Source organism: Plasmodium cynomolgi, chromosome 6 (assembly GCF_000321355.1).
Source record: "Plasmodium cynomolgi strain B DNA, chromosome 6, whole genome shotgun sequence".
In the NCBI taxonomy this organism is placed as follows: domain Eukaryota; phylum Apicomplexa; class Aconoidasida; order Haemosporida; family Plasmodiidae; genus Plasmodium; species Plasmodium cynomolgi.
Window position 1 is genome coordinate 115,870 of NC_020399.1, and position 22,973 is coordinate 138,842.

Sequence of the window (22,973 nt, forward strand, 5' to 3'; positions counted from 1 at the left end):
CACTCCTGCCAGACGTACATAGCAATTATCTAGTGATGGATGTCCAATCCCTTGACAAGAGGTTACACGGATGTTCCCCTCCCTCCCCAGTGTGTGTGTGTGTGTCTGCCTATCTGTCTGCTTGTCCCTGTCTGTGTGTACTCCTCCGAAATGGAGTTCGAATCTTTTTCCCCCCCTAACGTTGCACAGTTCGGGCATGTGCGTTTGCTAACCAAATCGCCTGACCCGTTCATACAATTCCGCTCAGCTGCAAAGGCGACATGGAACACTTGGACACTAAGAAGAGGATAATGGTTACTCGACAGGCGCGCTCAGAGTCGTCTGGCATGGAAAAAAGAAAAAAAAGAAAGAAAAAAGGCAGGAACGAACGAACGAACGAACGAACGAACGAGCGAACGAGGGAGAGGGGGCAATGCCTTTATTCCCTGCAGTCCCAGCATAATCAACAAACGTCAGCCATTGCAAACCTTTTTTCATCCTCCTCCTTCCCCCCACCTTTCTTCGTTCAACTGTACACATGTAGAGCATGCTCATTGTGAGTAACTACTACTACATCCTGAGCAGTGCGAAGATCTATATGAAGCATTTTAAACGACTGAAGTGTTACAAAACAATAAAAAAAATTGGGAATAAAGGACCTCAACATTCCACTAAAGAAATAAACTTTCGCGTTTTATCCAGAATTGCTAATCGTTCGACATATAGCGACCTTTTGCAAGAAATAAAAAAAAAAAATATATCGCTCATTTGAAGGACACAGATAAGGAAAAGGAAACATATGCCGATCGAACAAGTGCAGGTGACCCTATTCACCATTACCTACTCGATGCATTTGAAGCAAATTATACAGCCATCTTAGGTTCACTTTCCTGGGCCAATCTAAATTCCTTGGAACGTGAGCTTCATGATTTTTATTCCATCCAAAAAGAGAGCCTTATTAGTTCACATCACAAAGTATTTAGCAGAACTTTGAACAACTATATCGATTTGTTTTTTAAATAACTAAGCAACCAACGCTTCTCAAGTTGATGGTCGCAGAGGAGGCGCTACCGATTCATCAAATGGCAACGGACACACACCCTTCTCGGGAGCACATTCATACGGTGCGGCCTTCCTACAGGTCTGGGCCCACACATGCAAGCGCATATGTAAGGCTTCCCCCCTATCTGCCGATATATCCACATGGCCCATATTTCCAAAGCGCACAATGCGGCCTTCTGTTACTGCCTCTTGAATTCGTACTTCTTGTTCTCGTAAAACAGGTCCGTCTTTGCGCTTCCCAGGTTTACGATTTTGGGGCAGCCGTCTCGCTACGGGAAGGGAAGGGAAAGGAAAAATAAAAAAAAAAAAAAAAAAAATCATATAAAGTTAAGTTAGGTCATGTCATGTCCAGCAAAATGAAAGGCGGTCCATTCCGTCCCGCGTAATCACAACGCGTGACTACTTATACAAACGCGCACTGCCGTGCATGTGTGCACTCCTTACGTCCTTCTCGCACAGGCAACACTCTTTACAGTAGTACGCATCCGATATGCCCGTCCCTCCGCAAATGATACATCTGCCCTGCGAACGGGGGATGGGTGAGACATATATAAAGGGGCAGTTGCCTATCGGTTGTTTGACCAATGTGAGCGCATGCCGAGGGGGGGGGTTGAACCCCTACGAATGTGCATGTGCATGTGCATGTGTAACCATAAGGGGGTCCTATCACTAGGGATTGGACAACTCCAAATGGTGCCCTCCTCTGGGAGAGTCCTTCCCCGTCCCTACCTGGTAACTCCCATAGTTACACTCGTCACATATCCTCACGAGGGTGTAGGGTCTCACATAGGAGTCACAGATGGGGCACTTCCCGTCACACTTTTCACATAGCCTACCAATGGCTGCACGGTTGGAAGGGTAAAAGGAGAGGAGGGTGAGGGGAGGGGAAACACGTAGAAAAAATTTAATTCATGAGGATAAAAATGGATGGAAAATTACATCCACGTGGGTTGAAGATGTACGAGGAGGCACATATATCGTCGTAACAACATGGTGCCGCGAACAGCTGCAGATGTTCAGTAAGGGGTCTACGTTGCGCGAATGGGGGAGGGGGTCGTGTGGGTCTGCGTTCAGCCACGTGCCGCCCCGACCAGTCTTATAATTGCGGAGCTGCTTTCGCTTTCGTTGTTTCGTGGCTCTGTTTTGTTGCTCCGTTTTGCTGCACTCTTTCGCTTTTTTCCATGCGGCTTTCCACGCTATGTATTACCTATCCCGGGCTGCTTGCGGCACATGATCAGGTCAGGGTCTGCGCGGGGGGGAGGAGGACAAAGGAAGGTGAAATGTTTGTCAGCCTAACGAGCGTCGCAAAATTTAAAGCGACTTGTCCGCTCCAAAGGCACGGTTGTTTGTACATAACTGCGCAGGAGCTGCCAATCAGTAGGGATTCCCCCATTTTGTTATTTTATTTTATTTTATTTTATTATTTATTTTTTATTTTTTTTTTCTTACGATGCTTGGCTGCCATTGTTGCTGCGGGCTTGGGGGGGAACAAAAACGTTGGCAGGGGAACTGCGATGGGGTCAGGTCATATTCTCCTTCCGCGTGGTTCCACGTGATGGGATTCGCGGCAAACGAAAGCTCGCGGCAAACGAAAGCTCGCGGCAAACGAAAAGTCGCAGCAAACGAAAAGTCGCAACAAATGAGCAGTTCTCACGCGGCGTGCGTGTTTATACTTATTGTGCCTACCCTCTCCTCTTCGCAAAAAAAAACAAGCAAACATTTTTTTATTTCCCCTTGACGCCCCGCGAGCATGTTGCTACGCACGACGACACCGACCTGCCCCCAAATTGCCCCTTCCTTTTCGAAGCGGCTGCTGCGGCAAATCGCCCAACCTTCACCAACCAACTGAGGTTCCCTTCTCTTCATTTATGAGAACTCAATTTTGTATGGCTCCCCCCTCCCGAGGGTACTCCCCAAAAGTAGGTTCATTTTTCTTAGCAGATTCGTCGCGAATTATTCCATTTGATGCGTAAGTTCAACGTCATGCAGGGGCGCAGCGCCCGCGTTCCGTAAAAAGGGGAAACGCAAAAAGGGGGTACACAGAAACGGGGAACCCCAAAACGGGGAACGCAAAAAGGGGGGACGCAAAAACGGGAGCCGCGTGCTGCTGCGTGCTGCTGCGGCAGTGGGGCAAACGGTAGTGAAAAGCACGCAGTGGGGAAAGCATCAAATGGGGGAAGCGCTTCTGCACGTCTCTACCTCCCCACTGCTACACTTCTCCGGCGTGCAGCGCACGTCCACCACGTAGTGATAAACGCGCGGCGCGTAGGACTTAACGCGCTCCACGTGCAGTATCGAGATGACCCAGTTGGTCTTGTGCGCCAGGTAGTCCTTCAGAGCCAGCTTAAATATTTCCAGCAGCACGAACTGGGCAAAGTGGAGACTCGTGGGGACGTTGTTGCCTCTGTAGGGGCCCTTCGCCGTCTTCCCCAATTTGTCCCCACCACCCGAGGTTGCCTCCTCACCACGGGGACACGACTGCCCAACCGAGGGGGCTCCTCCACTGTGAGACCCCTCCGTCACGTGCAGCCCATGTCGAACCAACTCAGCCAAGGATAAATTGGTAACGACAGACTGACTACACCCCTTCACACTCCTCACGTAATCATACGTGCAGACTCGCGATACGAACTGTTCTTGGAAAACGCTCTCCCCAATGCCGTGTATGTGTAGAGTACCCCCCACCTGACCGTCCAGAAGTTGAAATGCGTTACACCAGGCCTCTACACTGTGCGGTAACAAGCCGAGGAGAACACGGTGACACCTCCGAAGGAGCTGTGCATTCTTCGTCACGACAAAAGAGTTCTGTCGTAATAGGTGCAACTGGCTTGTCTCCATTTTGTTCAGCTTTACTGCATCTCTCAATAATCTCAAAGAATCTCCATTAATATCACAAGCGTAATATTCCTTTATTTTTCCCTCCCCAACCAACTTAAGCAGAGGTAGAGTGAAATACCCAACACCACAAAATAAATCGACAACGATTTCCTTGCTTACCACCATGTTAGATCGATCCAAATAAAGATTTTTTATCCTCTCCTTTTCTGTCCCATTTCCTGAGCAAAACATGCATTTTTCTAAGTCCAGCTTGTACACAACGTTATTTTCTATGTGCATAGTTTTGGTGTTCCTTCCTAGCACTAAATGGATTAAATTTTTTCTCTTTACTCCTTCTATGTGTTCGTAGATTGCTATTGTTTTGATTCTTTTCCCTCGTGGGTTGTTCTTTTTCCCGTATTCACTATCACGTAGGTATTTCAATTGCTTCTTCATTTTGGCTAGCTGGTCCACCTTTACTGCGCGCCGTCCCACGTATGTAAGGGAGCACCAGGGGTGGTTAAAAAGACACGCTTTTTCTTTCCCTCTACAAGGGGGTGCTTTTTCTTTCCCCCTACAAGGGGGTGCTCTTCCCAACTGAGCTAAAGACGATTGTCCGCGCAGCACAGTACGCCTCCTCGCCAGGCTCGAAAATTTAAGAAACGTTTTAATGCACCTCAGGCGTAGCCTTGGCTGCCTCCTGTCCTCCCCCCCTCTTCGGCCTCCCCGAAACCGATTGAACGCGTCCCTCACGTCCAGCCAAAGGGCGTCCACATATGAGATAAGCTTCCTACGTCTGCACTTCTTCAGCAGGGTCCTCAAACGGGTATACTTCCCTGTGCCCATCTCCATGTACTTCGACGCACTACCCTCCACACACCTGCGGTACAGCCGGAGAACCGACCCCATATGCCTGTAATGGAAAATTACAATACCCCCTATAACTTCGTACTTGGCACTGGCCCTAACGATGAGCTTCCTCTCGGACTCGCTCAAATAACTCTTCACCTTCTCATTAGCAAAGCTGTAAAACAGATTCGTCAGACATTGCTTCAAATTCGTTTTTTCTTTCCTCCCATGGGAACTCCTATATATGTAGAAAATATGTCCTTCCTTTGTAAGCTGTATCTTCTCAAATGGAAAAAATTGCCTGACCTGTTCATAATTTTTTGATTTTTCTATTTTTTCTACAACTGGGACCAAAAAGGAGTTTTCATCATTTCCGCTAGCTGTACCTGCCTTGTAGACCTCAATTTTGCGACCCTTATCAAATGCCCCTATCCTCTCCAAAGCCGTTTTCACCTCCTTCACGTAGATTCGGTCCTTTGCAATTAGGTACAGCAGCTCCTTCGGTGGCTTCTTCCCTGTGTTGGTCGCCATTCGGCTGTGATTGCCACTCCGCCGCGACCTTCTCTTTGGCCTCTCTCCCCTCTTCTCGAGGTAGAAATACGATTTGGCCCAATCGGCCTTCCCTCCCGCTTCTTCGTCCACTCGGGTGTCTGCCCGGTTGTCCATCGCTTTATTTTTCCATTCGTCCAACCTCTTTTTGGCCCCCTTTTCGACCCCCCTCTCTAGCCGCTTTTCTACCCCATTTTCTACCCCCTTTTCGACCCCCTTTTCGACCAAAACGCTTCCACAATTAGCAACAACGGGCACGTCGAAGAAGCTCCCGAAGGTAAAGACGGTGCACCCCCCTCCGACCACATAGAGGTAGTCCCCCTCACAAGCAATCTTCGCCCTCACATACATACTATGGAATGGGAACACACCCAGCCGGTACCACTTGCTCTCCTTCATACGAAAGAACCATACGTCGTTCAGCGTTCGATGCATGTTGAGGCCTCCCATAAGGACAAAATCGTTGTGCCCCCACGCGCATGTCGCGTGCGAGAAGCGATTTAATGGGAAGGCCGCTTGGCCATCCTCCTCGCTGACTCCACAGTGAACATAAAAAAAGCAGTCCTTCTTCAAGTCGTACGTGTGTAAGCGGTCCATACTATCTTCCACACATGACTGACTCGGGTGTACCCCTTCAGCCCAGGGAGAGGAACACCCCCCGACGATGTGAATCAAGTTCCTCCTTTTATTATACACCATGGTGTGGTTCTTTACAAATGGGGAGGGGACCTCCTCCCCTTCTTGTTTGACCCTCCCCGAGCAGTGCTTCCTCTCCCATTCGATGATGGCAGTTGGCCCCACGGACAGGTGCCCCTGAACGGTCAGCTTCCCCACCCACAGGTCATTCAGCACCTCATTCTTCTCCGTAACGCCTCCGTGCACGTAGAACAGGTAAACCTCCTTCTCCTTCTTGCGGTACCTCCGGACGAATGCACACGCGTGTCGGTACCTACCGCAGGGCCGGGAGGCGTCCTCACCATCACTGCGCGAATCACCGCGCGAATCACCACGCGGATCACCACGCAAATCAACACGCGAATCAACACGCGAATCACCACGCCCATCACCACGACTTTTCTCACCACTGCTCCGCCACTCCGCTGCGCACCACGCATTCCTTCGCACATCATACAGCCAAACATCACTCGTGCAACTTTTCGGGCTCCTCCTACCACCGAACACACACGCGTAGTTGCTGTCCAGCCGGAAGAAGCAATGGTAAGACAGCGCTGGCAACGGCGTCTCATACGTCCTAAGGCTCTTCCTCCCAACGTCGAAAATTTTCAACTCTCTACTCCTCACTCCTTTAGCGAACCCACCAAACAGGTAAATATTCCCCTCCTCAATAAACATATCGTGTCCCCAAACGAAGAGCTTGTCCAGGTCCTCCTCATTAGAAAGGAGCTTCCACTGCAGTGAGGAGTCCCCTCCCACTGGGGAAGTACCACTCCTTATGTGTCCCTCGTCTGACAGTTCTATATCGTACTTGTTTAAATTTGTTTCTCCTTTTTCTCTTTTTTTTTTTTTTTTTTTCCTTCATTGCTGGGTTTTTCTCCCACTGAGTGTTTGGCAAAGAAGTGGGACTTCCTTTTTCTTCACTTTCGCCTGACCAGGCAAGGTCCTTTTTGATGGTTCCCTGAGGGAGATGTCCTCCCCGTTGCCCGCAACCGCACACCTGCGCGCACTTCTCACACTGCTGGCACTGCGCACGCCTCTCACACTGCTGGCACTGCAACTGGCACAACTGGAGGGACTGCCACTTGGAACCCCCGCCAAACGCACTCTCCCTATAGCAGTGGTAAAACCACACGAGCTGCCTCAAATTTTGATCCATCTTCCCATTGCACACGTCAAGCAGCTTCACGATGGAGTCCTCCTGCAGTGAACGCGCACCCTCCACATAATGCTCCAATCGCATGGATCCCCTAATCGCAACGGTAACGTAACGGTTAAAGTTCAATAAGCCGCTCTGCTTCAGTCCAGCCATCTGTGCCACTTTCAGCAACCTCAGCGCACTCACCAAGTTGGCACACTTAACGTGAATAATAAAAGGTTCAAATTTAAAAAAAATCTTTGTCGTCTTTTTTGTTGTCCTTTTTGGAGTCTCTTTTGTAGTCTCTTTTGGAGTCCTTTTTGGAGTCATTTTGGTGAGGTCTTCATCACCATCCGTCCAGATTAGCCCTCCCCTGGGGTCCTTCCCTCGAGTTAGTGTTCCCCTTCCTCCACTTGGTGGGCTCCACTGAGAAGTAACCACCAGGGAGTCCTCCTCCCCTTCTTTACTCACAGGGAGGGGGGGAGTTGTCACACCACCTAGGCACTCTGTTAAAATACTCTTCACCGTCTTGGAGTCTTCTCTCAAATTTTGATGCATATGGCTGGAGTAATATATGTGCACATTTTTTCTGTGTTTTTTTTTCTCCCTCTCAGGGGATGCCTTTCTTCCCTGCACAGCAGTAGGGTTGGACTGACCATCTGCGCGCAAACACTTTAGACTAGGGCTGGAGTGACCATCTGCGCGCAAACACTTTAGAGTAGGGCTGGACTGGACATCTAAGTGGCACCCCTTCACAGGTGGGTCAGCTGGGCACCCCTCATGGTAACTCCTCTTTAAGTACGCAACGAACGCGTCTTCATCGATGGTCCGTTTTGTCCTACCATTGGCAGGGTTGACCCCTTCGCCCTCCTCGCTCGGCTCTCCAACTTCGCCCCCCTCTCCTACTTCCTCCTCCTCTCCCACTTCCTCCTCCTCTCCCACTTCCTCCTCCTCTCCCACTTCCTCCTCCTCGCCCACCTCGCTCGGATCTCCAAAGATCACTACCCTCCCCGAGCAGCACGAGCTGGTGAAGTAATCAGGACTCCTATTAATCTCATAAATGCACGGAGACGCCATCAAATCGATGCTTTTCTTAATCGACTTATCCTCTCCATCATCGTTAATATTTTTCTCCTCCACCATACGTTTAACCGTTTCTTCCATCTTCCTGAAATTATCTCCAAAAAGATTTTCCCCCTTTTTCTCTCCCACTCTTTCTTTACACATCCTGTACATGTTCATGTAAATATTGCATACATCCTCTTGGCAGTTCTCATAAATGTTGGCATACCTGGGGAGCTCCCCCTCCATGTCCACCACCTTTTCTGCGTTTTTTTTCTTCCTCAGAAAGGCTTCCATGGTCCTGCCTAAGTACGTAAGCACGTAAGTACGTAAGTACGTAAGCACCTATGTCTGTAAGTACCTATGTAAGTGCCTATGCATGTACGTGCGTGTGTGGTTGTTCGCCTGGTTGGAGGGGGGAAGACAATCCCCGATCGTTTTCCTCTCCTTTTTCCGATCGTTTTACCGCCCCTTTTCCGATCGTTTTACCGCCCCTTTTCCGATCGTTTTCCTCTCCTTTTACCGATCGTTTTACCGCCCCCTTTCCTCTCCTTTTACAACCCCTTTTCCCGCTCCCCTGAACACGGTTAAGTGGCACCCCCCTATGGGGTCACAACTTATCGGTGCGCCTTCTCGTTTCGCCTGAATGGGGCAGTACAGCGCTGCTGTTTGGAGTTGTCCCCTCAACAATTTGGCAGCCACTCCCCCTTGTGATGTAACTCGCACAGTTTTGCCGCTTCCCCTTTCTGGACAAGGTACACCACAGGGGGGGGACGCTACATTCATGAGTCTTCCCTCCTCGGTGCATACACAATCGGGGAGATCAAGCAGACCATTCGGCTTCTCTCCCTTAGGAGGTAAGCAAGGAACTCTTGCAGGGGGTACCCCTAAACATGAGATGCCTCCCAGCTGATGGCTCCTTCATGCATAAGCGGATACGTACGAGCATACGCTTAAGGCAGCTTAAAATTACAGCTTTTTTTTTTCTTTTCCAAACTGAGTAGTTACCCCGTTAAGAAGCAAAGTGATGAAGCGACAGTGTGGCAAAGGAACAACGTGACAAAGCAACGGCGTGACAAAGCAACAGCGTGACAAAGCAACGACGTGACGTGCCAAATGGGCCTCCCCCTCAAACGGTAGGCCTAAAATGTTTGCCCCTCTGCAATCAGAAAAATGAGTGGAGGGGTGCAATAGAGGGAAAGAGGAGTCAACCTGGTCTTATCCAAAATGGCAGTCTGGCAAAAACAAGAAAAAAGAGAAAAAGGAAAAAGAAAAGAAGGGAAAGAAAAATTGCAACATGCACGGTGGGGGAAAAAGCACACCTCAAATACAGATATGCAGCGCAATCGCTGGGACAGGCCCAGGTTACCCCTTCACGTTGTAAACCCACTTGGGGGTACGCTAATTGCAGTAATTTCCATTCCCTCGGCAAACGCCGTCAACGCATTGTTCTTTTGCAAATTATCACAGCCTGTGCCGTTTTTTTTTTTTCTTCCAAATGTCTCATAAAGAAGGATCCGCGGAAGTGCATCCCCCTTTTTTTTTTTTCTAACATTCACTTAAACGAGAAAATGCCGCTATCTCCTACATAGTGGAAAAAAACTCATGCGATTATAATTTGTGCCGCTTTGCAGCGATGTTGCCGTGACGTTGAAGCGACCTGGTTTTGCCATTCCCCTTGTTTCCTACGCTAGAGAAGTGAACCAAGGAGGGGGGGCAAAACGGGCAAGAAGGGAAAAATAAACGCCGTGCACGGAGAGAAAACACGCTCCGCCTCTCCTCTCCACAGCTAAGTAGTGCCAATTTTTTGTTCAGTTTAGGTAACCCTGAGAGACAGCTTAAGCTTGCCTTTTTCGTCTCTCAAATGGGATGCCCTCTCTCCATTTTATATATATGTATGTATATATATATGCTGCCATCCCATTTTGCCATCACCAATTTGTTAAAGTATAACACTACCCGCATAAGGATGGGTGCCCCCACGTGAAGGTATACTTTGCGCAGCCGCGACACTTCCCCCGTTGCAGCTGGCGCAGAGCCGCGTTGCGCCCCCCACTGTGCTGTACCGCGTATTATTATATTTTCGAAGCAACGATGATAGCGCGTGGTTATATGCTCACCGGCCATCCGGCACCCGCCACCAGCCATGCATCACCAATACGTATTCTCTCAACCATGGTACCCGCGCATATGCGTCACGTGGTATATTATATATATACATATGTGTACATACCGTCATACATGCATACGTTGCATCATCGTTTGTTTGATACGTCCGAGCTGTGTGGTCGCCTCACTTGTGCTTATCAAGAAAAAAGGGGGATTTTCATGCAGTTCGCCCTGGACAAAACAGGGCGATGTTCACTCTGTTTCGTTTTACCGACACGTAAGGCTTTTTTTTTTTTTTTTTTTCTGCTCATGCTGCCACCAAAGTGCCACATGAAGTGACGCATGCACTCGCTGGAAAGGTTCACTTCGAAATGCGAATTTGGCACTTTCGCTTTAATAGGCATTTTTGATGTCAGCCTCAGCCGCCGCAGCCGCCGCCCCCTCGGCCATTTGCCAAACATCGTTCAGCATGGCGAAGTGGGTTGCCCATCTGTCCATGAGATGAGATGCATGCCTTTGCCCCTCACGCGTTCATCCGTATGCGCCAGATATAAAAGTGTATGTTCCATCATGTACGTACGTGCGTACGTATGTATGTATGTATGTAAGTAAGTATATATATATATATATTATATATATTTTTTTTTTTTTTTTTTCTTGGTTAGCTACCTCGCCCTTCGGTGACGGAAAGCGCCCCCCTAAACTGAACCATTTTGAGGTAAGCACATCCGCATCGTATACTGCATATGCATATATGTACATGTATGCACTGTGTATGCGCTGCTAGCCTTTTTTAATCGACGCTTCGTGAGAAATGCTTCACCTCGTTCGTTGGATTGCTAAATGGGGAAAGGAGCGAAAACTACCAACTACCTCTTGGGTGAGCCAACACGTGTAATAAAATGCAACAGTTTACGCGCGTACAAACGTCCGTTCATGCGCTCACATATACATGCTTACTTAACCCAATCATACGTACGAAACCCCACGCAAGTGTACACAATTCCTACTTGCTCTCCTGAACAAATTTTCATTTGACCAAGGGTTGAGCTGGCACAACTCAGCACGCCTATCAAGTATGTGCCCTCGGCGCTATTCTTCCATTTGCAGGTGATTTAAATGGAACTTATTTGTGCCATTCCTCAGAAGGAATATAAAAACGAATGCCGCTTATACCAGCAACATGCTAAAGGTGGAGTTGCCCAGTGTACCATATGCTAAACGCATTCCATTTGTACGTAAGGACACAATCCTGTTTAAAGGAGTACTGATGCGTATGCGTATTGGCAAGCGAACTTCCGTGTGCCCACCGTTACTAAATGTTTTAAAAAAAAAAAAAAATTCTCAATTTGATGACGACAGGAATCATATAAATCGCCCATTCCGAAGGGGACAAGATATATACCAATATTGGATACGTATACGCGGGGAAGCTTTACTTTTTAAGTTGTACGTTCATGCATACCGCGCGCTTTTATGTGATCTCCCACGCACGCCGCGGACGTGTTTATATTCCCACTTAACCATCCGACGCACGGAGGCTCCCGCTCGAACCAACTCGCAAATGCCACATACCCCTTCAGCCAGCAAAATGAAATTAGGCAAAGGGAACATTTGCACAGCCAGCAGAGCCAACAAAGACTCCCCCAAGTTTCTCATGAATTTTAAAATTAAATGACAGGGAGAAGAAAAGAGAAGAAAGAAGAGGCAACATAAGGCAAAAAAAGAAAAAGGCAAAAGAAAACGTGCAAGCGGCTGCGCAGTTGTGAGCCCATATCTCCACGCGCTGCGCCCCCCGTTTATATGTGCCCTTCACCGCTGCTTTACTAAGGTTGATGAGTTTGAGACATCGCCAACTGTGCTTGTGTACATGTTTATTTAACTTTATACGATCCCCTGTACATACTCGGGAGGGCAGTTCTTTAACCAGTTAAAGTAAGGCCCCCTTCGACATATCTCCCCTTTTAAACACGTATGTATGTATGTATGTATGTATGAAACGTGGTTTACCTTTCCTTTTTTTTTTTTTTTAAGTGAGACAAAGCGTTCCACATAGCGCTTCACGTGGAGGGGTAGAGAGAAAAAAACCACTTACACGAATTGGCCTTCTCTCTTCATCGTGCACGAAAGTACACCGCCCCCCTACACTTTTATGGAAAACTTTTTTTAAGTAACACAAAAAAAAGGGACATCCGCGCAAGTGCATGCCGTATGTAGTAACGAATACCCCTTCCCCTCTGTTTACCCATTTTGAAGTACCCATAGTGCGCGCGATAGTTTGTCCCCTTGCGCACGTGTCTTTGTGGCATCCGTTCATCTGCTTATCTGTCCATTTGAAGCCACGCCCTTGGCATCGTGACTCTGCACTGTCAAGTCCCTCTAAAGGGGTAACTCTGTCCTGTCCCCTTTTTCAAACTGCCGAGGGGAGGGTGTAAAAGTGACCTCATTGTGGCTCCCTTTTAGATAAACTTTTTTTCCTTCCTTTTAGATAAACTTTTTTTTTTCTTCCTTTTTTTTTCTTCTTTTTTTTGTGTGTGTGTGTATGCATGCCGTTTTTAATCACCCAAGTGGCAGAGTAACCTAGTGTGAATATTTTTTATTGTCTCTTTTGAAACAGCTGGGTGAGCGGCCAGGCCACCAGGGGGGAAAGAAGAACACTCGAAGTTGTAAGCGGTCCCCACCCCACAGCCAACGTGTGTACGCACATATATGTACTTACCCAGCGCGTGTTCCTCTATGTCTACACGCTCGAGCAGACAGCACCAAAAAATAGGACATACACAGAATAGACGAACTATGCAGAGGCAGACACACATTTTTTAACTACCCATTTTTACGTATCAGTTTTTAACTCATTCACGTTTCTCCTCAGCAGCGCAACGCCGAAAGGGTACTCTCCTAGGCGATCATCCTGTCTTTTTTTTTTTATCCCCTCGTGACTTTCCGAGCAGACTTACCCACTCGCACGTAGAGCAGCTTCCAGGTTAGGGGAACATCCCGAAGTTCTCCTACCAACCGGGAGAAAACTGCTTGTTGCAGTCCCGTTACGTATACCCCCCGCCACACACCCCAGGGAGAGGAGACTGCACAGAGGAGGCTGAATAGGCAAACTATGGAAGAAGAAAAACCGGACGAAGATGAGGAAGCTACAGTAGGAAAAAATATCATCCACAATAATTTCGAGAACGCAGATTTTCTGAGTAACTTTCACTTTCTGCTTGAACATAGTCACCTCTTCAACCAGCTCCATGATCGCCCTTGGCCGTGTGGAGTGAAGAGCCCCTTGGGGGGAGGAAGGAGTGCACATGAGGGAGGCACACTTGGAAGAGGTGTAGATGAAAGAGGTGCAGATGAGGGAGGCACAGTTGGAAGAGGTGCAGATGAAAGAGGCACACTTGGAAGGAGTGCAGATGAGGGAGGCACCGCCCCTACCGGCGAAGCGGGCCGAACGGAGGCAGCCAGGAGAAAAAGTCAAACGAGGAAGAAGCTGATTATCCATTTGGTGCCCTCCAGCAAATCCGATCTTTACAATTTCTTGAAAAAGAAAAAGGAGCAAGTATTGAATATCTATGGAAAGGATGAAACGTACAAATACGAAAGTCACATAAGCTTGACAGGATATTTTTTTTGTGATAACATCGTTATTTTTACGAAGAGTCTGTACGTTTATTTGTTTTATTATGTGAAGCTATACCACTTGTCTAGGAAGCTGTCCGTTCGGGATTTATTCTTTTGCATTCCTTGTCCGGTCGGAGGGTCGGCATGCGATGGCCGCCGCGCCCTGTGGGGAGAGAGGCGCTGTGGGAAGCAGTGGGGCAGGCGGGAGGAGAGGGAGCAGCAGGAGGAGCGGGACAGGGCGCAGTCGCAGCAGGAGGAGCGGAACAGGGCGCAGCAGCAGCTGGACTCGCGTCCCCAACCTGTGCGATGCAACGTCGAGCAGAAGCGCATCCTGACGACGAACGACGGGTACGTGATTATCCCCATAGTGTGTGATTGGTTAAAAAAGATTTTCGAGAACTTTCGATTTTTAATTAAAAATGACAGCTTCGCATCGTGCAGGAAGCACAGCCATGGTGGAAGGGAGAAGAAGTCCTCCAGAAGGCACTTGCGCAAGCGTTCGGCGGTTAAGAAGGAGGATGGCCACTTCATCGGTGCAAAGGATAAGAGGCACCGGGTCGAAGTAGAACAGTCCGAGGAGCTGCCATTAACGATACACTGTCAGGGGAAAAACGCTACAGGGGTGAGAAGTCCCGTTGTGGGGGAGGAATGCCCCACGGTATGCCCCACGACATGTCCAAGTAGGGACACTCCTCTAGCGCTACATAACGGTGATGAACCAGTGCTGCATTCGTGTGTAAGACAGACCAGAGGACGGTGCAGTGTGAGCAGTGTTAGTACCTCCGCCAGCAGCGGGGAATGGGGGCCGTGTAGCGAGGTTGCGCAAGTGGGTGATAACTCTCCTGCGATGAACCCCGCGGTTTGTGAAAAGGGGGACCCAGCACGCAGCACTCGAAGCAGTCGAAGCAGTCGAAGCAGGCGAAGCAATCGAAGCAATCGAAGCAATCGAAGCAATCGAAGCAGTCTCAGCAATCTCAGCAGTCGCAGCTGTCGGGCCAATCAGATAAAGTACCGGTACAACAACGCCAAGGTGCGCTTGCTCGAGTTCCGCATAAAGAACTGCAACCATATTTCCCTCGCCTCCAATCGCAAGGACCAGGGCGTGCAAAACGAAATTGCCCACATGTACAGAGACATGAAGTACTACTTCTCCAACTGCTCGTGGGACATGGTGATGTTCGAGTGCGTGGAAGGGGGAGGCAACACGCACGTGGGCGGGGGTGCCACGGAGATCGGAAATGGGAACGCAAGTGAACGCGCCCCAGGTGGTAACACCCTCTTGAATGAAATTTTCCGGTTCCGAAATTTCGCCATCTCGTGACTGTCGCACGAAGGTGCCCACCAGTTGAGCAAAGGTACACCTCCTTTTTTTTTTTTTCCTTTTTTTTTTTTTTTTTCGTTTTTTCCCCTCTCAAATTATAAGTCCTACCGCGAGTATTTCTTTTTATATTTATGAAATCGAACGGAGGTTTTTAATCCTCAGTTGCTCAGTATACACGCGTGTTTTTTTTTTTTTCCCCCGTGTACGTTTATTATCGCAAAATGCGTTGCATGTTCACCTGGCGTGTGTGATCGTTTAGCCCCTTTTGCGAAGACGCAGAGGAAGAAGAACTTCCTCCCTTCCGTAGACACATGTCTACAGTGAAACTGCCAAAAGAGGAGAAACCGGCGCTTCCAATTTTTTAAACCGTTTTTAAAAGTCCCACAAATTTTTTTTTTCACGAGTGGGTACACTCCCCGTTTTGCAGTGCCACAAAGCGAGGAATTCCCATGTGTTGTGCAGCAACTGGGTTGGAATTTGTTAAAACGGGGGAAGTGGTTAATTCCCTTTAGGGTGGCTTCCTTGTGGGTGCTTCCCCTGAGTGGAGATACAGACCAATCACGCACAACCGCTGTGTAGAGTAAATTAGCATGGGAAATGCCAACCCGAGGGGCTAAGTTAACCTTGCACAGTTTGGCAAAAAGGGGGTAGCGAAATCTGTGCTCCTTCGGCAACCACGAATCGAAGGGGGAACATTCCATGAGGTGGCAGGAGGTGCCAATTGGGCACCACGGCGGGTTCCCCATTTTGCGGCCCCCTCGTCGTCCGCCTTTCTGCACACAAGTTGGGATTACCTATTAGCTAGCCAAAATGGAAATCACACTTTTTCACCTGAACAAATAAAAAAAAAAAAAAAAAAAAAAAGGAAAACACGGGAAGAGTAAGGAATGAAGCGAGAAATTAAAAGCGTTTACATAGATCTGTCATTCCGCTGCTACTTTCGCAAAAGCACAGACCAGGGTAACACATCCAGAAGGATTTTCCGCAGCAAGCGCACCTTTTCCCGCTTTCGCCATATTTTTTTACCAACGGGTGGGCATATGCCTTATGATAGCTGACCTGGCTGCGTCGGTCCTCCCCACCTCGACACACAAACATGGATGAACACGACAAGTATGAACAAACGGAAGACGAAACGCACAAGAAAGATACGAAGGAGGAACGACTCACCTACCACTATGACAGTCACCGCTCAAGGAAAAGCTGCTCCATCAGGGCAGGCGACGAAGGTGCCGGCAGCGAGGCACGTTTTTGCGAGGGCTATTCCGCACTGCGAGGCGACAGCGGGGGGAGCGCCAACTCGGGAACGTCTACACACGGGCACAGCGACGGGCACAGAGACGGACACAACGACGGACACAGCAACAGGCACAGCGACGGGCGCCGCGCAGTGGGAAGAAATTCTCGCACAGGACGGCTCATACATTCGATCCGTGCCGATAAGCGCACCAGGAGCAGTCGGGAAGATGCCCCCAACCATCGCATATTTCTTGTGAGGGGATCGAGCTGTGCCAACCCCCCAAGTGACACAAGCGTAGCTGCAAAGAGATGGCTCCTCCGCGATTGCTGCAGAGAAGCACACTCATCATATGAGTCGCAGATTCACAGCACGCACGACAGGGCGCACCACCTCGAGCTGTCCATACCTCCAACGAACCCAAATGGGAAGAAAAAAAAAATCAAAAGGAGGTATACCTCCCACCCGAACATAAGTGGAAGACCCCGTGAAGTTACGCCTGTTAAAAAGTTCACACGAAATCGATTTGCCCATAAAGACGAATTGGTTAAAATCAAAAGGAGAGAAGAACACACACAGTGGGGTCAACCCCATTTTGGTGAAAACGCCAAAGTAAGGTGTGGCACAATGGTTGGGCTAGCCAAAGTACGAAAGTTATACGAATGGAGCGACGACTACCATGTGTGTAGCAGTACGCGACATGCTACATCCCACAGGGATGGCCACCCCCCTAAGACGGGAAAGGCCAACAAACAGAAGCGTAAGGCAAACAGGGTTGCGTCTACAGACAGATACACCTTCCAAGGGGGGGCGAAGCAGCAGCAGCGGGAGGAGGAGGAAGGAGAAGACGAGGACAAGGACCCCTCGGACATGAACAACAACCCATGTAGACATAAACTCTGCCAAGTAAAATTTTTATGCCAAGCAAAGGGCTACGATCTGAAAAAAATAAGTCTCTTGTTCAAAGCCAAAAAGGTAAAGTACGTCTTCCACGATAGGAGCAATATTTTGTGTGCATTTTTAAGTCCGGAAAAAAGTAACAAATATTTCTACAACTTCGAGGACATAGGTAACAAGGATAACTTCAATTTTATGAGAGATGTCACTCCTTCGGACGCCGAATACACTGTGTTTATTTTTATCAATGGCTCTGTGGTCATATGGTCCAACTTCCCCAACTGTTACAGAAACGACGTGTTCATTAATAAAGTTATTGTGTTTTTAAATTCCTACTCCGATGAGTTGCTGCCCGTGCATGTGGTGCAGGAGGACACGATGTATTATCATGAGTGGGGGGGAGGAGAAGAAAAGCGGCCTCCAGGCAGGTCTCCACCTTTGGAAGGCTTCTCCCCACCTTCGGATGGCTTCTCCCCACCTTCGGATGGCTTCTCCCCACCTTTGGAAGGCACTCCCCTGATCAGCGGGGGAGTCATCCGCCTGCGCAGCGGTTCCCTGGAACAGAAACTCACCGTGTCGTTCGCCCTCTCGCAGTCCATTCGACTCGACGTGCACGAAATGTTAATGGATATCACCATTAACAAGCTTTTCATCATATCGAAGCAGATTGCCAGTCGTGGCACATGCACCATTTCCAAGCAGGAAGTCTCAAGGATGCTTGACGTTTACTCTAGTATAATTAACGTTAACGCTGTGCAGGACTTCCTCGATGTCCCCGAGTACTTCTGGAATAAGGTGCAGTACGAGCACGCGTGGTTCGAGGTGAGGCATCACCAGCAAGGGGATTCTCCTACAAAAGCTCATCTAGTATAGCCCCTCCCCCACAAAAAAAAAAAAAAAAAATCTCCTCCCTTCACTAACTTCCCTCTCCCTATATGCAGATTTACACATACCTGGAGATCCCCGAGCGGATCAAAATCCTGAACAAGCGGTACAACTACTACAAGGACTTCCTCAAAGTGATAAAAACGGAGGTTTATAACGACAAGACATTCCACACCTACCGGGTCATCGTCCTGCTGCTCTTCATACACGTGTGCGCGCTGATTCTCAACGATCTGTTTTTCGCCCAGTAAGGGGGGGGGTGCACTTGCTGTGGATGTGAAACGGTCCTTCCTTGGTGGGTCAACGCTGGGAAGGCGGTCCATCCGTGGTGGGTCAACGCTGGGAAGGCGGTCCATCCTTGGTGGGTCAACCCTGGGAAGGCGGTCCTTCCTTGGCGGCAAGCACACCTCTCCTTTTCCCCTCCGTTAAATTCCCTTCCTCTCGTTCGCTAAATTCACATACAAGTAGTCACAAATTCCCTTGCTGACCTGACTGGCGCTGCCAGGGGAAGGGGACAGAGAGCTCACCCCGCCCTCGTCTCCCTGAGATGCATACAGAAGGGGGTCTTCTCCTTCCCCAGTGGAAGCCCCCTCCACAGAGACCTTTCTCCCATACTCGTGAAAGCACTTATGCGCCTTGCTGTACTTGTAGGTAATCACTACGTTTTCCGCGGGGGCATCTCCCTGGGGGGGCATCCTCTCCTCCAAGTCGCTTCCGCTACTTGAACCGCGTGAGTCGCTTGAACCGCGTGAGTCGCTTGAACCGCGTGAGTCGCTTGAACCGCTTGAACCGCTTAAACCGCTTAAACCGCTTGAACCGCTTGAATCGCCTTCACCAGCTGACTTTCCATTTGGCGCGCCCTCCGCACCGTCCCCCCGCGCCTTCACCTGAACGAGCGAGTTTAAGAAGGAAAGCATTTCATCCCATTCGCCCGACCCCTGGTTGTACACGTGAAGAAATAAATCCAACTGCTCGACAGTGCTAACCCGTTCGAAGTTACGCTTGTTTCTAATAACTAAGTAATCGACCCTGGAGAGAATGGCATCGTCACAAATTTGCAGTCTCTTGCAGCAGTGAAGCAAACGACATAAGTGCTCATGATTGTAGGGGAGTACCTTGGGGATATTCACCGTGACTATGTTAATAATTTCTTCTATGTTACTGTCCACATAGGGGAGGCAGGTGACATACTCAAGTATCGATATGTATTCTCCTGCGAGGGCCTTATGTTGGGTCCTTAACTTGGACAGAAGGAACAGTAGCAGTCGCTTGTACACAAAGGTGTAGTTGAAGTAGTTCAGCTCTCTGTAGGAGCACAGCAGTTTTACCAGTTGCTTCAACGAGAGGAAGGCAATGCAGGTGTTGACCCTGCTGAAGAGCAGCGGCACTACGCGGTCCACAATGTTGCTTCGGCCGCTGCTTCCGCCGTTGCTTCGGCCGTTGCTTCCGCCGTTGGCGCCCGCTTGGGGGTCCTCTCCATGGGTGCTTTTCACCAAATGGCAGTACTCCCTCTGTTCGTCGTCCGCCCCCCTCCGAGGGACTTCTTCGCCCATCCCATTCGACATCTCCCCCTCTACAGCCACTTCCTCCCTTGCTGACCCATCCCCACTGCGCGACAGCCTCTGCAGGATGGGCCCAATCTGCACCAGCGTGTTGTACACAGAAATGGAATCCATCGATTTCACATTTGCACAGATGTAATTAACCAACCTGAGAAGCAACACCTCGTGGTTGCCACCACTAGTCTTTGGAGAGTAAGCCGAAATGAGGTGATTGATGTGGTTACATCTAACCTGGTTGAAGTTCTTCAAAATATGATGGCATGCTCTATCAAGTAGGTCCACATCACTTATCTTCAATTTAGACAGTGCGTGCAGGATCATACAAATACGCTTCATGTCGTAGTGGTGGAAGTGCCTTTTGATTTCCTCTACGAAGAGCTGCATCAGTTCGTAGTCTGAGTAGTTCAGCTGGTTGCTCGCCACGATGTACCTGTAAATGTACTTATGCCTTTCTGGGTCATAGGGGATCCCCCCTCCGCCGTTTGTCTCGCACGTTTCACCACCCCTTTCGAAGCTGCTTGCACCGTACCTTTCACCACCCCTTTCGAAGCTGCTTGCCTCGTACCTTTCACCACCCCTTTCGAAGCTGCTTGCATCGTACGTTTCACCACCCCTTTCGAAGCTGCTTGCATCGTACGTTTCACCACCCCTCCCACCGGCGTCTTCCCTTTTTTTGCTCTCCACTTCTGCCTCCCCCCTGAAGAGGCGCAGCGCCCGGCACGACAAAATGGAGTACACTTCAAAATTCCTCTCCTTGCTCAGGGCATACGCCTGGAGAGTAAGCACCACATCTGCGAAGGTGAATTCCCTGCAGTGTTTCTTCACGAGATCGTTGTACACGTTAAACATGCGTTTGCTAATGAACCCATTCTTAACGCTCTTTTTGATTGCATGACTGACTCTTTCTCCCTGCATGTTTTTCATTTTCTCTACGATTCTGCTCTCGGCATCCTCCTGCATCTTTGCGGAGTGCATCCCCCTGTAGGTGAGGCGGTAGCAGCGGTTGCGACTAAGCAGTGTGTCGTGGGCTATGCTGCCTACTACCCTGCCTCCCGCTTTGCCTACCGCTTTGCCTCCCGCCCTGCCTACCGCTCTGCTGACTGCGCCACTCATGGGGCCGCTCCCCCACAGGCATATGCCCAAGCGCTGCGCAAGCCGCATTTCGCCGCTGGAAGAACGAGGGGGTGCCAGCGAAGGCAAAGGGATGTGCAGCGTACGCAAAAGGGTGCCTACGCGTGTATGTAAGTACATATGTAGATTATTTTTTTATTTATTTATTTTATTTTTTTTTTTTCTCGCCACTTCGTCGTGCCGCCATACTTCGCACCCCTCCGCTGCGCAGTTCGGGCACCCTGGGGACCTCGCAACGGAACACAGTGGCACGGTTCGCTCTGCACCGACAAGGCGGGTCCACTTCTTCTCGTGAGGCGGCACAACGGTAGAACCGAAATTTTCACCACAACCTGTGAGCCTCGACCAATCCAATTTAATTATGAGCCTTTTTTTTTTTTAACACATGAGGTCGGGGGAACCACTCCCGCGTGGGGGGTCACCACCCCGGATGGTTTGCTTTCCCCAAAGCGGGAAGTAAACAAACATGTGAAGCAAAAGGGAGAACCAAAAGGGAGAACCAAACGGGAGAACCAAAACGGTGAAGTAAAACGCCGAAGCAGTAGCGCCCAACTGATTCGCCCGTCCAACCGAACGGAGCACCTTCCGCTTGCTATTTTGTTTACTAATCGGGGAGCCCCCTCTCCACTCTTCTTCCCCTCGCACAGATACATGGCAGTCCACCCGACGGGTAAAGGCGTCCCTGCGCTCACAACACTGAATGGACGAACCCCTCCCAGAAAAATAAGCTCCGTGGTGTGCGAAACGTCAAAGGAAAAGGTGAACCGCCTGATGGGTTGATAAGCTGATAAGCTGATGGTATGATGGCCTGATAAGCTGATGGGTTGATAAGCTGATGGTATGATATGCTGATGGTATGATGGGCTCCCCTCCCTGTAATGCTGTACACGCGAACGAGCCGGTCGCTCTCTCATGGGACGACTATCCTAACCCGCAAACCCTTTAATAATATGGTGCACCACAGCGGGGTAGCGAAGAAGCCAACTGCTAACATAACCACATACCACTGCTTCCCCCTTTAACAGACGTCCTGATTTTCATGCGAAAGGCTGTGCGGATGGATGAGCATGTAGCAAATTACTCTCCCTTCAGGGATAAGGGAGGGGGGGCAGTCCATCTGTGACACTTAACTCCATGGTAAAATGCATACCTATCCGAAATGGCAGAAGAGAGTATGCGTAGTTCCCTTTACACACAGCTGTGTGAATATCAAAAAAAAAAAAGGATGGTCCTCTTTTTCTGTAATTATCCTTGTTCCTGTCTGCTGAGAACGGTACGTTGTTATGATGTCCCTCCTTGCCAAACAGGTAACCACACTGCGCATCTTTGTATCTTGCCATTTCGTTTGGGCACTCCTCCGTGGTGAAAATGGATCCCCCATGATAGCACTCCCTAACTGGTGTCTCATACGTTTACGCGACAATACGTTCACATATCACTGCTCTTATGAGTGCCCTTATGAGCGCCCTTATGTTGGCAATTTTCCCCCTCCGTGCGGCAGCAAAGAAGGGACCCTTCCCCACCCCCGTCTCCTCCTCACCACCAGTAGTGTAGAGAACAACGGTACTCTCCAAATGGTCAAATCGGACTGTTGCACATGTATTTTTTTTTTTTTTGGCAGAGACCCAAATGGTTGTGTCCGAGTTGCTGTGACCTTCCTCCTCTTCTTTTCCTCAGCTACCTCCATTGGGTAGCCCCTCGCGGGAACGCTACAAAATGTACGTGCGTGCTCAAATATATGCATCCAATGTGAAGGCATACTTTTTCCTTTCCCCCCTCCCCCCATGGGGATTCTCCCCCGCGCAGTTCTACAGGCTGAACGCAGGAGTGGTTGGCGGATGACCTGGTTCGTGCAGAAAGTAATATCAATGCGAAACTGCTGGGCAAGTAAAAAAAAAAAAAATAACACCTGTGTTCGGGTGACGTACAATATATAAATATCTGCCTTACGTCCCGCAATGTAACACCTTTTCCGCGTTCCATACTGCCACCCGAGTGGCGCTGCGACAGAGCGATACTCTCATCACGAGGAGTCGTTTTTTTTTTTTTTTTTTTTTTTTTACCCCCGAGGTCGTTTTATTT

The 22,973-nt window shown here is 49.3% G+C and overlaps 6 protein-coding genes across 6 annotated transcripts; 3 read left to right on the forward strand and 3 right to left on the reverse strand.

Moving 5' to 3' along the window:
- Positions 1–526: 526 nt before the first annotated feature.
- PCYB_061270 (hypothetical protein) lies at positions 527–1,002 on the forward strand (the record flags this gene model as incomplete). Its single annotated transcript, XM_004221294.1, has 2 exons — positions 527–670; positions 706–1,002. 2 exons carry the CDS (start codon positions 527–529, stop codon positions 1,000–1,002), a joined length of 441 nt encoding a protein of 146 aa, XP_004221342.1.
- A 218-nt stretch (positions 1,003–1,220) lies between these two features.
- PCYB_061280 (PHF5-like zinc-finger protein) lies at positions 1,221–2,506 on the reverse strand (the record flags this gene model as incomplete). The annotated part of the gene is made up of 5 exons (XM_004221295.1): positions 1,221–1,310; positions 1,486–1,563; positions 1,771–1,883; positions 2,249–2,287; positions 2,491–2,506. The coding sequence occupies 5 exons, from the start codon at positions 2,504–2,506 to the stop codon at positions 1,221–1,223; spliced, it is 336 nt and encodes a 111-aa protein (XP_004221343.1).
- A 734-nt stretch (positions 2,507–3,240) lies between these two features.
- PCYB_061290 (PHF5-like protein) lies at positions 3,241–7,627 on the reverse strand (the record flags this gene model as incomplete). Its single annotated transcript, XM_004221296.1, has 3 exons — positions 3,241–5,163; positions 5,560–6,731; positions 7,039–7,627. Coding segments are annotated over 3 exons (3,684 nt in total), but the record flags the coding sequence as incomplete, so codon positions are not given.
- Positions 7,628–13,928: 6,301 nt separating this feature from the next.
- On the forward strand, positions 13,929–15,179 carry PCYB_061300 (hypothetical protein; the record flags this gene model as incomplete). The annotated part of the gene is made up of 1 exon (XM_004221297.1): positions 13,929–15,179. A coding segment is annotated over one exon (1,251 nt), but the record flags the coding sequence as incomplete, so codon positions are not given.
- Positions 15,180–17,043: 1,864 nt separating this feature from the next.
- PCYB_061310 (hypothetical protein) lies at positions 17,044–18,449 on the forward strand (the record flags this gene model as incomplete). The annotated part of the gene is made up of 2 exons (XM_004221298.1): positions 17,044–18,135; positions 18,255–18,449. 2 exons carry the CDS (start codon positions 17,044–17,046, stop codon positions 18,447–18,449), a joined length of 1,287 nt encoding a protein of 428 aa, XP_004221346.1.
- A 174-nt stretch (positions 18,450–18,623) lies between these two features.
- Positions 18,624–20,720, reverse strand: PCYB_061320 (hypothetical protein; the record flags this gene model as incomplete). Its single annotated transcript, XM_004221299.1, has 2 exons — positions 18,624–18,696; positions 19,168–20,720. 2 exons carry the CDS (start codon positions 20,718–20,720, stop codon positions 18,624–18,626), a joined length of 1,626 nt encoding a protein of 541 aa, XP_004221347.1.
- Positions 20,721–22,973: the final 2,253 nt, after the last annotated feature.